Raw genomic sequence first — 16,501 nt, 5'->3', positions numbered from 1 at the left:
ACTTTTTTTAAATGATTTAAAACTAAAAACCGTTAGAGATCGATGTCACGAGCTTTTGTCTTAATCTCTATAGATTCATATGTGCTTAAAACAAATAGCGTCTTCAAAATGTAGGTTATGTTTTACAAACACTTTTCCTTTTTGCTGTTTCATTTTAATAATAATCCTATTATGTCTTACCTAATATAATACTGTGGCCCTTTATTCACACTAAAAATTACAATAATGTATAGGTTTTTTCTTCTTCTGCCTAATAAAATAAAATAAAACTGAATTTAATTACAAAAAATTCTGGATTACCTCAAATCTTTCTCATGGATGTTGCATATATTAAATTTTATTAGTCTATTAAAAAAAACATGTTGGGTAGCCAGTTTAATGTTGTGATGCAGTTTAAAGTAAATTAGTGCAGCACTGGCATTCACTCTGAGAACAGAAAAGCTCAAAATCAGCACAAATAATGAGATATCAAACTTTATTGAAACATTTTGAACAAACAACAACATAATGATAACACTTTGGATAAAAACAGATATAAAAAAACGAGACATCGAGATCGAAATGAAGGGTTTCCTCTCAGAGGGAAATTAAAGTCACACAGAAAAGTTTGACTTTTATCAATATACAACCAAGAGTTCTTTATCAGGACATTTCTTTTTATTTATTTAATTAATTAATTTCACTTGACTTCAGCTCTTTGTGCTTAAAATTTATTTCCTATGCTTACCCGATTGGCTGTTTATTCACTTAGACTGAAACAAGAGCCAATCAAGTCACAGAATCTATCTTTTTTTTGGCTAGCATTTGATTTTTTTTCTTCTATGCTTACTTTTTTTGATGATCCTATGGGGGAAAGTTTAAACTGATATTTACACAATTTTTATTTGAACTGCAACAGGCTCACATTGTAAAAAGAAACCAGGAGGAATGAGTTGTAACAAGATGACTTAGAGATTTATAAAATGTGTGCATCTTTAGTGAACATGTAGTGTTTCATCATCAACCTTAAGACACATTTCCAAAGCACAGCCACATTTCAGATTGGTCGGATGTGGGTAGTATAATACTTGTAGGTTAAACTGAATGAGAGCAGCTTTCCAGGACGAGGAGGACACATAAGCACCTCATGTAGACATCATGGCTCATTCAGGATCAAATGTGATCATATTTGTGTGTCCAGTCATCCCCAGCTTATTAAAACTAACAGTGAGGATACAACTGCCCACAAAGCTAAGCTGAGATCCAGCTTTCATGGCAGCGTTACCTAAGCAGAAGGTTTAGTTGAGTGTCCATCCATGAGCTCAGGTTTCCTACATTTGTAGTGTGAATATGAAATATAAAAACGGTTTGACTTCCTAAAATCAGATGAGGTCTGAGTTTGAATGAGGCTGGAGTCAGAATCAAATCTCTCTTGTTTTTTGTTCACTTGTGAATGAAACATTGCTCTGACTCACCTTCCCACAAATTTCCACAATAAAACTGCAAACGAGCGTTAAACTCATCCAGGAAAACGTCTGCCTGACGTCACCTGTCTACCTGTCCTTGGCAGAGCGCAGGTCAGTGGTGATTGGGTCGTGCTGGATGGTCTGGTGCAACATCAGAGCCAATAAACCGGCTCGGTTGGTCATGGCGGTCCTCAGATTCCTCTCCTGCTCGAATAGCTCGTCCAGTTTATACCACTGACAGAGACAAAGAGAGAGTTAGAAAAGTCCAGGTGTGTCTTAATGTTAATGACGAGGCACTAAATAAAGTTTGTATGAATAGAGATACCACTCGGACTCTCTCCAGGTCGACTTCGGCCCGGCGAAGTTTCTCCCAGCAGTAATGCTTGTTGCACTTCCTCTTAGACACCCGACAGAACTCGCCGGTTGGCTCAAACACATCTTTGACCAGAGGACATCCGCACACCTCGTCTGCTGGGACCTGCAACAGGAAGTCAATAACAAAGAATCAGGAAAATGTCTGCCTGACTTTGAGTCCAGAGCCAGGACCAGAGTCAGCACCAGCTAGTCCAGAGTCAGGACCAGAGTCGGGATCAGCTAGCTCAGAGTCAGAACCAGACTCTGCCTGACTGTCTCCAGAGTCAGGACCAAAGACTCCAGAGTCAATAAAGCGTCAGGAACATCTGAGTCTCTGAGCCCAAAGCCAGGACCAACCAATCCTGACTTTGTACTCTTCTCCAGACTCTGAGTCCAGACTCAGGACCACATGCCACATTAAAACTGTGCAGCATCCAATTTCTGATGTTATGTCCTTTAAAGACTTGAGACAGTAAGTTAACCTGAACAGAGACATGTTTTAAATATCCACAGCTGACAAGTTATGTAAGAGCACACCAACATAATATTTTAGAGCCCCACAGACATTTGCTAAAATAAAAAAAAGTTCTTCATTGAGTTTAAGAAAGGGAGGAAAAGAGCAGCGGATTAAAGCCTTGATCGAGTCATAAGTTGTTTTCTGTAGACATAAACAAACCTTTGGATCTCTGGAGTGTTCAGGACATAAAACCTGCAGCCGCTTACAGTACGTCTTACTTTGAGGGTTGTAGACATCGCAGAATAACCTGGTGGCTCTGAGAGAGACAGAGAGAGATGAGACACAAACAGAGGAACGGGTAAAGACACGAGGGACGGACAGGTGCACGGTCTTACCCCTCTATGCGTGTTGGATACATGGAACCAAACGATGTTTGACTCTCATACTGTCGGACAAAGAAACAGAAAGATCAGATTAAACAGTTTTCCTTGGTGCCTACATTACCCACAATTTACCTCAGAACAGCTGACTGTCATGCCAGGGGATGTAAAACTAGCTGCTGTGCCATAACCACCATATGCCTGCTAATATTCTGACTTCATGTGCAGACTTAGACCAATGGTGTTAAAAGTGGAGGACCTCAGGGGTGCTAGGTTGCATCAATAATCTTTTAGGGAGAACTTATTATCCTCATTTATTATTAAACTCCAGATGAGTAGCTCTTTTAAACAGAAGATTTGAACAGCAGCATTGGGTGAATTTGCTAAAGGTCATTTTTCCAGCTGTCACTGAATTTCACTGGTTTATTGTGGCCTTTGTTCCCACATCGCTGTTATTAATTTCCTGTTTGATCACCTCATTAAGGCAGCTGTAATTCATATCCAGTACAGACCCCAGGTGGACACACTTCCTGTTTCTTTAAGCTAACCTTAGCGTAGCATCGCTCCATATGACGCAGAGCCACCTTCGGATTGACGGGGTGACTGCAGGAAACACAGAAGATCTGAAAGTCTGTGTCGTCACCGTCACCCTCAGTCACCTGCAGAGACAAACAGAGAGAGGAGACTAACTAACAGCTGATCACACTAACAGCGGAGTGCACTGGGTGGCTGCGGTTGCCACAGACCTCCTCGTGCTGTTGGACTTGCTGAAGTTTGGCATTGGCGATGATGCCTTCTAGCTCATGGAAGCGTTTCTCCATCAGCGTGAGACGCATCCTCGCCGCCTGCTGCTCTTTCCTGATCCGCTCCAGCTGTCTGCGTCCAATCTCCTCGGCAATGCAGGGACTCTGCTGCCACTGCTGGATCCTCTGAGGCAGGATCTCATAGATGCGACTGAGAGACAGAGACGAGGCGTCAAAGAACCAACAGATTTCAGAAACATGTACTGGTTCTGAGAAACCAAATTACACCAAGTTAACAGACAATGTCATGTTTGCTTTCTGCATAAGTTTGAGGTCCTGGGTGAAACCCCAGAGTACACAGTAATAAGGTGTACACGGCACCTAATACACAGCACTAGAAGTGCTGGCACAAATCACATTTTGGTGCCATCTCGGGTGGTCGTGCACAATTTTGGCGGTTTTTACCACCAATCTTTTTTACCTGCAGAAGCACAGAATATCGGATTATACAGCAAGGAGATGCTGCAACAGCTTCATGAAACTCTGGAGAAAACCTTGGAGAAAAAAATCGTGGCAGTTTCTTCCCTTTTGGTTTAACTTCTCTTCAATCAGGGATGATGCAGAGGTTTTCTCTGAATAGCAACACCTATCATTTACTACAGCGGTACCTGTGACGATATCACCACCAAAACCAAAGCGGTGAGCATAATATGCTCTCGAATAGTCAGATCTATGCTAAGCAGCTGAGCTGGATGCTGTTAGAAACTGTGTGAGAAGAATGGGAAGCCAGTCAAATTCACATTAGGCAAGTCCTCTCACCTTCTCAGAGCTGCTGCACAGCAAAGTGACTGACCAGAAAAAAAAACAATCAATGGCGGCAATGGACGTGTTTCACCTCTGGAAAGATGACCAACGTTTTGTATTTCAGAAATAACCTGCCAGTTTGTGTTTGGAACAAATAGTATGCACTTCTTTTTTCACGTGTAAAAAGGGTTAATGGACTCAACGGTCCAATTAGATATGGTAGCTGACTTGATACAAGCTTTCTAACTTCAGCATAGAACTGCTGAATTTAGAAACTGCTGAATTCTCTGGCGGGCTTGCCGTGTCAGCCGTGTCGTGTTCACATGAACATTTAGATGATCTCAGACTCACTTAGCGGCGAGCTTCATGCCGCACTCCTCGGAGCAGTATTTGGAGTTGGCCCTCGCCGGCTCGATGCATCCTGGACCCAGACACTGCCTCAAAGCTCCGCCTACTTCTTTTACTCCACCCTCTCCCGCTCGCTCACTGTGCCGCACACGCTCTCTGTGACGCTGCTTCACTTTGTGGCGCCGAGGCTTTGCCTCCTCTTTAGGAACAGACACGGACTTCTGCACGAGGACGGGTGTGTTAGTGACATCATAAGTGACATCTGTGGTCAGGTGATCTAACCGCTCTCACCTTCTTCTCCGGCTTCTTCTCGTGTCTCTTCACGTGTTTCACCTTCACCGCCTTCTTCCTCAGAGAGTCGGACTGAGCATCATCCTCTTCACTGTGCCACACCTGCAACAAGAAGACGTGTCACGCACACAGAAAGTGCCTGCCTGGCAGCTGATTGGTTGGAAACACTTGCACACACTGACCAGGTCTCTGTATCCGGCAGCTTTGTATTGTTCGTACAGCTCCAGCTCACTCTCACTGAAACCCTCCTCCTCGTCATCTTCCTCCTCTTCAGTGTGATGCCCCGGCCCTTTTCTCGACAGGCTCCGCCCCCTGGCACCGCTGCGACTCATCTCCTCATCCTTGACCCGAAGCATCTTCTGCTCAGAGAACATATGCAGAGTAAACAGCATCATTAGCACAGCAATAACGGACATCTGTCTAACGGACATCTTTAACAATCAGAACGAGTTAGCAGTTCACCATCAATTTGAATCCCTTGTTAAAGGTGACACATTATGCCTTTCTTGTCATATATACCTGTATTTATAAAGTATTTTTCTTACCGACTACTCAAAGCCCAGGAATCACTTGCCAACCAGTCTAAGAATACACATTTTTCCCTTGCTATGAGTGCTTGTATCAAGTCCAACATGTTGGACCACTCACAAACATTACATGCATGATGTCATGCGAGAAACGTCTAAAGCTAGAACAAAAGTATGGAGCGGGAAACAACCATCCTCCACTCTAAAAAGCCCCATCGCTACGGTAACCAGAGACAAAGATCCAGAACTTTAATCTCACAGTTGTAATCGATACACGGACTGATGTCAATGTGTAACTCTTTTCATCTTACTGACGAATCAAAGCGCTTTAATGTTTTACTCAAAGAATCTGAAAACTATAGGAGAACTGTGTAACAGCAAAGATGGTGGGAGAAGAATGCATTTCAGGGTCAAAGTCGGAAAACTTTTAGCAGCTTCTTTAAAATCAGGTTTGAATAATGATTTTATAGAAGCTTTAAAAAAAAAAATCCAGGTTACTTGTGAAATTAAAGTTAATTTATATAATTCTTCAAGAGAACTGTTCAAATAAATGCCCAGAGGGATTTTGAGATGACTGCCAAGTGCAGAGATCTGCTCCTAGATCAGACCCGGGCATCGTATGGACCAGCAGCCACGTGTGCCATCAAAGGGAAATGGGATTCAAATTTTAAATAATTAAATAATCATGTAGTTTGTGCCATTTAAACCACCAAACAGTCTTTGATCAACTCTCCATTAGATAATGCCTTAATGATTTTTTTTTTTTTTTACAGTTTTGTGGGAAACTATAACACAACTTTGGTGCTTTTATTTTGAAGGCAAAAAAAAAAGAATTTAGTTAGTGTATGCAAGCAAATGCAGCTTTGCTGTAAATGCACTGGACGTTTATGAGATACGTGACTCGACAGGAACTCTGACAGGGAGTGTTTTTTCCCACACAGGTAACTACACGCTTGGATAGGCTGAAATGGAACAAGCTGGAAGGTGTGGATGCGAGACAGAGTGACTGAAATTGGCATTTCTGCAGTGCAGTACACACCAGCAGGTGTTGAGTAACCAGCACTAAAAATTAACCATGCTGCTAATGTGTTAACCAAAATAGTTAACTACATCAGGGCAGGCGCACTGAACCACAGACAGGCAGTTGCACTTTTAGAGCAGCATAAGGCTAAACATAGTGATATAAGCTACCGCATCGCTATCAGGTGGCTCAGCCTGGGCAAAGGGCAAAAAAGAGGGTTTTGTGAAAAGAAAGGACACTCCAGAGCTCTCAGACACAGAACATAAGGCAGATCTTGAATTTGCTGTTGACATGTATGCATGAATGGACTAAATACAGCACTGTAAGCACACATACAATGTACAGGCCGATGAAGGCTTTCATAAAAAAAGTTTCTCATCAGAGACATGCCAACAGTGAAAGAAGCCATAACAAGGTGCAATAATAATTAATGTGCAATAATAACAGTGTGCAATACACATACACTTATTCTTCTTTTTTATACTAAGTTAATATACTGTGTTGTGTTGTTTGTTACGTTGTGATGTGTCATATCGTGTCGTGTTGTGTTATATGTAGTGCCGACGTAGGACAGTTTTTCCAATTTCATTGTACTACTGTACTATGTATGACTGTGCAATGACAATAAAGAGTTATCTTATCTTATCTTATCGCTTCAGATGGTACTCATGTATGTTAGGAGTCCTGCATGATGAGTTTTCAAGGCAATCTGAAGACTTCAAAACAGTTACGAGTGAATTGTCCTCAGCTGCAGTGTTGATCATGCATCCAGTGAACTCAGTGACCTGCAGTCTGATTCGCTGCTAGCAGAGCACTTCAAGTCAGATTTTTATTCTTCTCTCAAAGAGGAGAACTTTGCACACATAAGGACACATACTCAGAAGATGTTAGCTCTCTTAAAGCTAAGATCCACCTTTAAATGTAAACAAACATTTTCACTGAGGAAGCTTAACAAATCCTGATACAGATGCTCTCAGCAACAGTCACCTGTCTGCCGTGCTTTGCATTCCCAGCTCAGACATTGAACCAAACTTTGAAATCAACTGGTCAAGCTTAAAAAGGCTAGAGTTCTCTCCCCGAAGAACAGAAAAAACCTGAAAATCCGCAGATGAAATAATTAAACTACAGGAAAAACAGCAACAACTTTGCATATCTTTGAAATTCTCTGGTTTCTCATGTGGCCACTTGGGAAAATGATTTGCCCACCTGCTCCAGAATGAATCCTCAGATCTACAGTGACTATAAGATTGTAGATCCATCACCCCTAAAGCAAAGAAGCCCAACAACAGAAAAACCAGGAAATACGAACCATTTATGTGAAATAAAAATTCTGTAATATTCATCCTCTAACTAGATGCAACATGGAAATCAAAGATGAATTCTGCTGCATCATTTCCACATTTAAAGGGAACTTTTCTAGCAGTTATCAAAGTGCTGCAGTATACATTTCACCTGTTTGATTAACATTTTAGGAAACTACAAAACTCTGTTGTGCATATTTGATTTGTTCTGTCATTGATTTAAATAACCAGCATTAACTACCTTTTGTCAGAGTTACCTGTGTGCTGCTCCAGTCCTTCCTGGTTGAACAAAACAGGAAATAGAGGGTGGAGCTGGTTAAAATGCAGAGGGGTAGCAAATGGACCAAACCACTCGCTGTGACAGCACGGGGGGTGGGGGATCTGTGTACCGAGTTTAGTTATTGTCTCTGTGGTTTTTCCCCTTTGTGTTTAACAGGCGTTCCTTTGCTGCGTTCAGTCCTCGCTCTTCTGGTTAGACCAGTTCTTCTTTTGTTATCTTTTTCTGAGCAGTGCTCTGTTCAGCTGACCTTCTTTATGGACACAGCTATTTGCTAACCTCGACTTTTTCCTTCCTTTGTTGTTTTAATGTGACTTTGTGATCGCCTGGGTTAAATAAACACCCAGCTTGCAGCTGAACTACCTGTGTCTGTAGTTTGACTGAAAGTCTCCAACATTTTTTGTCTTTTTCTCCCTCAAGTCTTAAAAAAAGAACTGGATCAATTTCCTACCACAACTTGAACCTGAAAAAAAGACGCTTTAAAAAGTTCTTGAAACCATGAAATCATTTACAAAGATTTGCAAGGCTAAAGCTTTTGCCCTGACTTTACAGTTTCAGTTATACAGTGTACCTTGAACTCTTGAACCTCTTTTAAATGTGTCATTCCTCTGCTACCCTGTGCTGGTCAGTGTTTACGGCCTGACTCACTCATTTACAAAAGCAAATATGAAGGATCGCTGCTGCCAAGACTGCGTGCAGCCAAAGCTCAGCAACATGACGATTCATCAGTCCCAGTCAGGCTGCAGTAATGTATTTACTATGGTGGGCCAAGAGTGCCAAAATGAATTAATCAAATACATCAGTAAATAATTAATTAAATATGTCAATAATTAATGACAATTAAAAATATTAATTAACTGATTAATTGTGACAGCAATTACTTAGATAAATACATAATTAATTAAATATGTATTTAATTAATTTTAATTGGAAATAAAAATCTAATAATTTATTAAATGATAAGATAAGATAATAAGAAGATAAGAAGAAGAAGACAAGAACAATGAAAGGCAGTTCGGCGTCTCTCCATTAGCAGTATGTAGATTTTTTTACATTAAAATTGCTTTAGAATAAAAGATACATAGATATATACACCTGTATACAAGTTATATATGCTGTAAGGTGCATTGCAAAGGAGCAGGTGCAATATAAGGTACAATGTAATCTTTGGTAGTGCACATTGAGTAAGAGGTTGGTTGCATTATTATAATAAATTATATTAATTAGACCTGCTATTAATTATGATAAAGACGGTTCATAAATAGAATATTTAAAAGTAACAAATTAAAATTGAATGAATTATGTATATATTTACTTAATATATGATACATTTAATAAGTTAGTTAACCCTTTAAGACCTACCATAGAACCAAGTCCGCCAGAGCTTACTTTATATTTTTACATGCTGTAGTGCCATTTTTGGGAGCATTTCAAGTTGCTATACATCAATACAACTGTTATAGCCCATATTTTAATAATATGTATGCATTAAGTCCATAGTAACTACATTAATTGCAAAAAAGTGCAATAAACTACAAAAAAATTTAAAATCGTTTTTGTTTTTTTTTTACATATATTTCTACTTGGAGAAATTTAAGAGGTTTATCCCTCAAAACTTTAAATACAAAAAAGTTGCAAAAAATAGTTTACAACAGGAAATTTATTTTGAGTGTCTTCATAGTTTTATTTTTGAGATACACCAATTTTTATATACACTGCAGGAAAAATGAAAAACAATCCTATGATGCAAATTTGCAAAGAAAACAGCAGGTGCATCAAAATAAACTATTTCCAGCTGTGCAATTCGAGTTCTAAGCATCCCAGAAACTATTCAGAAAAGCATAAAGTCAAACATGACTTATAAAAACACCAGTATAGGCTCTTAAGGCCTACAAGTAAAAAACTAAATTTTCCGCGAAAATGACATCACTTCCGGTTTCGGGCAGGAAATGGTGGACATGCGATCATTCACGCTGACGTCTGTTTCAATGTGGGAAGTGTTACGAACAGCTGATCGGATCGGCAAATCGTGTTTCTGGAATATTATGTTTTTGTTGCTGCAAGCGCTTTTTATGCAATTTTTGCAAAGCTTTATGTGGAAGGAAACCGTGACCGAGGACAAGCTGATGGCATAAGATGTAAGTACAACTCCTCCGGTTTCATATGCAAAAAAAATTATTGCGCTAGCTTATGCGGTTGCAGTGCTACCGGGATTTAAAAATAGTTACACAAAAAAGAGCGTGCCCACTCTGACCGGCTTCAAAGGGTTAATGATGGAGTTCTTTAAGTCATTTTGGCACTTGTGGCCCTTCATAAGAAAGTAACCAGCTATGTTATTAGTATTCTGCAATTAGACAAAAAAATGTAACGAAACTGTCTACTGGTGACCTGCTGTGGTTTTGACTGTTAAATTTTCTCATGTATGAGCACCGGCTGTAGCGCTGTGAAGACATGACATGTGTAAGTGTAAAACAAAGCGCGCACACACACACGTACACAAATCGATCACACTGTCTGCCTCAGTTTCAGGGATTTTTATTTCCCTCCACTCGCACATTTTCACTGTATGACAATGAGGTTTATTCACGTACCCGGGCTCGGACCTCACACTGCCGGAGCCGGCACTTCTGTCTGATTTTGTTCGGGCCTCCAAACTTCTTCATGTCTTTACAGAAGTCGCACTGAGCGCAGTCCTCCGTCCTCAGGCAGGCGTCACACTCTCCACACATCCTCGCCGAACGCTTGATCTGGAAAAACGAACAAGGAAACCGAAGCGGTATGAACGGCATCGACACTCCAAGTCTCCCGCGAAAACCCGGATTGTGGCTGGAGCTTCAACCTAAGCACTTAAAGGACTTAAAAGTTTGAAAATTCATATGTAAGAGCAGCTAAAATTGTCAGCTGATGGATACGGAAAGGAAGAAGTTGAAGGTTAAGATACTTTAACTAGTAGCAGGTAAAAGTTAGTTTGACCCTCTGAGGTGTAAGTCAGCCTAACCCCAGCCTGAGCAGTTAAAGTGCTGGCTGAACTGTGTCATGTGATCTCTTGGGTACCTGTGAGCCCCGCCTCTTGTCAGTCTTCTGCTGGGGGGTGGAGCTTCCATCTCCATCAGTTTTATCATCTCTCTCCGGTTCCGACTCTCTCTCCTCCTTCATCTTCTTCTGACGGTATTTAATCTCCAGCGAAGAGTCTCTGTCTGCAGACAACACAACGCACAGATCACAGCTTTAACACCTGAAGAGGACCAACTGTGCTCTTCAACAGCTCGAGGTTTTTATTCTGAGACTAGAGAAACATTACAGGATTTATAGTTTAAAAACCTCCTTCACGTTAAAGTGGCTCTTTTGATCAGCTTGTCCTGTACAAACCAGTTTTTCTCATCTGTGGAACATTGGCCATCTCAAATACACTGCACAAAAAAGTCATAGGAGACACAACAGATGTCAATGGGAGAAAAAATTATGGTGCTGGATATCTGATAAAACTGGGTAATGTGTAAGGAAAAAAAAGGATTGGGGGGGGGGGTGTACTCTCAGATCTGGACCCGGACATCACTGATCTCCTGGACAGTCTGAAGTGCAACCTGGCAGATGGGCAGAAGCATGATGTCCCAGAGGTGTCCTAATGGATTTATGTCAGTCAAATATAGGGACAGTCAATGGTATCAATTCATTCATCCTCCTGGAGCTGCCTGCATGCTCTCACCACATGAGGTTGGGCATTGTCGTGCAGTAAGAGGAACCCAGGATCCCCTGCACCACTGTAGGGTCTGACAGTGGGTCCAAGGATTTAATGGCCTGTAGAGGTCTGTGCATCCCTCCATGGATAAGACTCCACAGACCATCACTGATAAGCAGTGAGTGCAGGAGCCTCAGACATTGACACCAGTGCTCTACAGGAAGTCATTTTGTAGCTCTGACAGTGCCCATCCTGTTCCTCCGTGCACAAAGGAGCAGATACCGGTGCTGCTGATGGGTTTCTAGTCCCTATCCAGCTCTCTGAGAGTCACTGTAAGTCTCCTGGAATCTCCTCCATGCTCCTGAGACTGTGCTGGGAGTCACAGCAGACCTTCTGGCAATGGCACGTATTAAATGTGCAACTTCTGTAGGGTCCAGATTAGGGCTGTGCGATACGACCAAAATCTCATATCCCAATATAAGACATTTATTGTCCCAACAACGAGATTTATCACAAAAATTTTACATTTTCTGTAAATTCTGTGAACTGGGCAACTCAACTTGCGTGAAGAGTTTTCAGCTGGGCGTCGTGTGCCTGGAGTCAAGTTTTCTTTGTGAGTATTTATTACTCGTGCTGCGGGGAAAGCCTGTTCTAAGGTTTATTTTTTAGCACATGACGGCTCTTTTTAGCGTCTCATCTGTAAACACTCTGCATACTATTTCACATGATTCAGTTTATTTTGAAAAATCTCAACAGGATCTTCAGCTTTATTGTGAAAGGTCTATGTGGAAAATAAACAAGCGGATGGCAGAGCCATCGTTGTTGGTAACGACAACGCATAAAAACAGTCGCTTGTCCGTCTGTAGTGTGGTTATATGAAAATATAAGAGAAAGAGAGAACTTTAAGAAATTCTACAGTGACCATCAAAACGATTAAAAAATATTGCCATAAACTGTTTATTTTGGGACACCACGGAACAAACGATAGCTCCTCTAGTACACCTGTTGTTAGTTTCATTAGTTTCTTAGTTGCCCCTTGGGGATAAATAAAGTCTCTCTGATTCTGATTAACACCAGAGCAGCTGAAACTGATTCACGACCTCTTCTGCTCCTTAAGTGACCACATCCATATCCCAGAGGTTTGATGCTAAACCTTTGAGCAGTGTATATATGACACAAAATGAGAAAAACTATAAAAAATCCCCTTTAAGCTAGTTTAAAGAGGATTTCTGTAAATGAATTCAGTCTTAAAGCAAATATTCAGAGGTCTATTTTTATCAGTGGACTAATACACATTATGTTTTCTTCCAGCTCAGAGAGGAGGGACACTGACTTCTGCAGGGCGGGCAGTACCACACTCTGATGGCTTTGGCTGCCTTCTCCGAAACTCCAATACAGTCTCCATGAAACCACTCCGTGCAGCTGTCGCACCCTCTGACGGACACACAGACAGACAGGTTAGGGTTAACAGCTGTGTTTGTTTGTTTATTGTTTACAGATAAATAAATAAAATGTGTTACATCATGAAGCAGTTGATATCTGGTTTCCTGCAGACACAGTAAACCGGAGCGCTCATGGTGTCCATGGGAAATCTGCCCCGTCCTCCTCCTCCGTCACCTTCTTCACCTCCCTCCACTTTTCCTCCTCTTCCTCCCCCCTCCTCCCCTTCCTCCCCCTCCTCCTCATCCGGGGCTCGCTCTGCTCCTGCAGCCTCTTCAGACTGACAAACAAACAAGAAACACACAAACCTGAAAAGAGTTCATCATCAGAGATCTCACTCGGTTTTACTACAAAGAGGATTCGTCTTCTGTGTTCATCGCGAAAGACCAGCACCAACACAAACTGGAGTAGCCCACGTTACTGGTTGGTCCACATTATTCTGACGGTGCCCCCCTCAGAGCATCGCAGCCTGCAGAGCTGTGTGTGGCACCAGCAGACTGCTCTGTGTTGTGCTTACCTGAGCAGATTATCCAGTCTTTTTTGGCTTCAAACAGGCTAAACGTTATTAATATAAGACATATTTTCCAGCCCTACTGACCAAAGTACCCACATCCTTTAGCCCTTTTAATACTATATTACAGTACAGTGCTTTTCCTGTAACACTCATACCACTGGGTTGTCTGTAGCAGCTGTTAGTCTGCACTACAAACCCTAAAAAGTGAAATGTAAATAAAAACAGAATGCAATGACTTAGAAATATCATAAACCCAGATTTTATTCACAACAGTGAATAAACTGTTTAGACTGAGACATTTTACTATTTCATCTAATATTCTGAACATTTTGCAACCAGTCAGATTTAACTGGGAACATGTCAGTGACATGTTTGGGTATAAAAAGAGCCTCGCAGAGGGGCCGCGTTTCACTCTTCAGAGTTACACTTTCAGAATAATGCTGCTCAACATAAATATTCCATCATCTGCAGTCCGTAATATCATCAGATAATCTGAAGAAATCTCTGTGTGCAGTGGACAAGGCCAAAAATTGGATGCCTGTGATGTTCAGACCCACAAATCTCTGAGCCAAAGCTGGACTGAGACAGTGGAAAAACTGATCTGAGGTCAGCAGTATCAACATTTTAAATTATTTCTGGAAAATATGGACGCCATGTCCCTCGGACTAAGGAGGAGCGGGACCATCCAGCCTGTTATCAGCACTCAGTTCAAAAGCCTCTGAGGGTACAGGAGTCCATTAGTGCCTTTGGAATTGAACACTTGCACATCTGTAACCATGAGTGCAGAAAGGTATACACAAGTTTTAGAGCATCAAATGCTCCCATCCAGGGAAGGCCTTGGATATTTCACTAAAATAATGCTAAGTAGGGCTGCCACGATTAGTCGACTAGTCACGATTACGTCGACTATCAAAATTGTCAACGACTAATTTAATAGACGACTCGACATTTGAAGCTTTGTAAGATCCTGAAAGACGCAGGAATAAGCAGCAGGATTTAAGTGTAATAACGGACTGAAACAGAAGATGGCAGCACTGCATATACAAGGATGCCAGCTGCCGTTAAACTCTGAAGAAGAAGAAATTCAGGGGCCCCATTTGTAGGCCGATTCTGTCACAGTGACGAAGGCTGTCCAAATTCGAAGACTCCTCCAAACGCGGCCGACAAATGCATCCTTCATTTCCCCAGATTTGAAGGATGGGTCGGGTGTATCCATCGTGGCCCAACCTATCCCAGAATTCCTAGCGCGGCCCAGCCAATTCCAGTTTCCAACAATGGCGGCAGCTACTTAGTTTTAATATTACTCTTATTACTCTGTCTGGGTCACAAAATAAACATTTAAAATATTTTCAGGCGAGAATGTAGCTGTGTAAACTTCAAATATCTGCTCGGTTTATCAAGACATCATATATTTGTAAAAGCGCTCCGACGTTTTCGGAGACGTCTGTTACCCACCAGCTCGATAGCTAACCGGGGTTCAAGGCTCACTAAAGCCAGTGAGAACATTGAACTCCCAGTACATCGTTTTCGGGGGGACTGGGAATCTATCGTACCTCACAAATCATCCTACCCGTTGTTTCTGCGCATTCGCGTAACACAACTCCCAAATTTACATAATTTTTAACCCATTGTGAACACTTATTATGGTTATGGTTTGGATTAGTCAAAAGTCGCTGTCAAATTATAATACGTGTAGGACGATTTCTCAGAACAGCGGCACTGCTGAGCAGCTAGAAACCCACTCCCCCTGAGGAACCTGGATTCAGAAGAAACGTGACAGGAAACTCCAGACCCGGTTCAGGACCTAAAAAATACTCCTCTGAGACCTGCGGATCCTGGACTAGATTACTACTGAGACTGTGGAGCGGCTTTTATTTGGAAAATATAAAAAAATCTAGATCTCATCAGACCAGTTTCAGGTCTAAGAACAGTTTTATTTAATACATTTGATCTATACTCTAACACCTGGATTAAACCCCAGAGACCAAAGTCCAGACACAAAACCAGGACCCGGAGGCTCATTCGATCTGTTTATAACTCAACAATATCCACAAAAACAAGGCGCAGTCTGTTATCGCACTAAGTCTGTATTACATTGGTCTACAGGATCCACACAAATTCATTCACATCAATTAAGATATCACTGTCTGTTTAACATTAATAACTAATATTTCCCTGTCCGAGCCACCAAAGGTGTGCAGAAGCAAAGACTGCACACAACGACATCAGACTGAAAGTGTGGTGTGTTACTCATTTTACCTCTTTATTTGCATCATGAATTGATTGTGGGAAGTAACTGCAAGGTAAAGGAAAACAGAAGCATGTGAAACAGACGAGCCTGCATTAAAACCACTAAAGTGTCCTTTAAAAAACCCGCCTGGTGACACCTGAAACCCGCCACCGTGCAGTGATTTAACAGCTGATTTCTCCACATGCAGCCTGCACGAACCACGTGACAGCATCTCCAGTCCTCCCTGATCACCAGCTTTAACCTCCTGCAGGAGCAGAGCTCTCCTCACGCCTCTGCTGCTCCGCTCCGACCAGACTCCGTTTACTTTTCTGCAGATTTTAGCCGCGTTTAGGCTGCAGGATGGAGAAAAAGGGAGCTGCTCCTCTCTTCTCCTCCATAAGTACAACGTGACAAACAAACCCGGACTCACCATGAGCTGCTGCAGCTGCTGTGAATTCACAGAAGAAGAAGGAGAAGGAGGAGAAGAAGAGTCGCTTCTCCGGTTGAAGCTGCAGCCTCTCGCTCGTTTTACAAGCTCACCAAAAATCTGCAAAAATCTCTTTGTGTCCGCATCATTATTGTTTTCCTCTTCTGTAGTTTGACCGAGGAGCACAAACGGCGTGTGTGTGTCGCCACCTGCTGGAGGGGAGGCTGTGACATTAGAACACGCGTTTGGGTTTTTGGAGGTAA

General features: G+C 41.8%; 1 protein-coding gene across 1 annotated transcript; it reads right to left on the bottom strand.

Annotated features, from left to right (window-relative positions):
- Window positions 1-458: 458 nt before the first annotated feature.
- cxxc1a (CXXC finger protein 1a) lies at window positions 459-16,501 on the bottom strand. The gene is made up of 14 exons (XM_082519562.1): window positions 16,242-16,501; window positions 13,148-13,347; window positions 12,961-13,061; window positions 11,003-11,145; window positions 10,540-10,695; window positions 5,005-5,181; window positions 4,823-4,924; window positions 4,535-4,752; window positions 3,383-3,590; window positions 3,185-3,295; window positions 2,652-2,701; window positions 2,476-2,572; window positions 1,771-1,923; window positions 459-1,679 (listed from the first exon to the last, which is right to left on the bottom strand). Exons 1-14 carry the CDS (start codon window positions 16,242-16,244, stop codon window positions 1,533-1,535), a joined length of 1,866 nt encoding a protein of 621 aa, XP_082375688.1. The 5' UTR covers window positions 16,245-16,501; the 3' UTR covers window positions 459-1,532.

Source organism: Aulonocara stuartgranti (assembly GCF_965226115.1).
Source record: "Aulonocara stuartgranti genome assembly, chromosome: 20".
NCBI lineage: Eukaryota > Metazoa > Chordata > Actinopteri > Cichliformes > Cichlidae > Aulonocara > Aulonocara stuartgranti.
The sequence above is the reverse complement of the archived record's forward strand: the minus strand, read 5'-3'. Positions and strand labels throughout refer to the sequence as shown.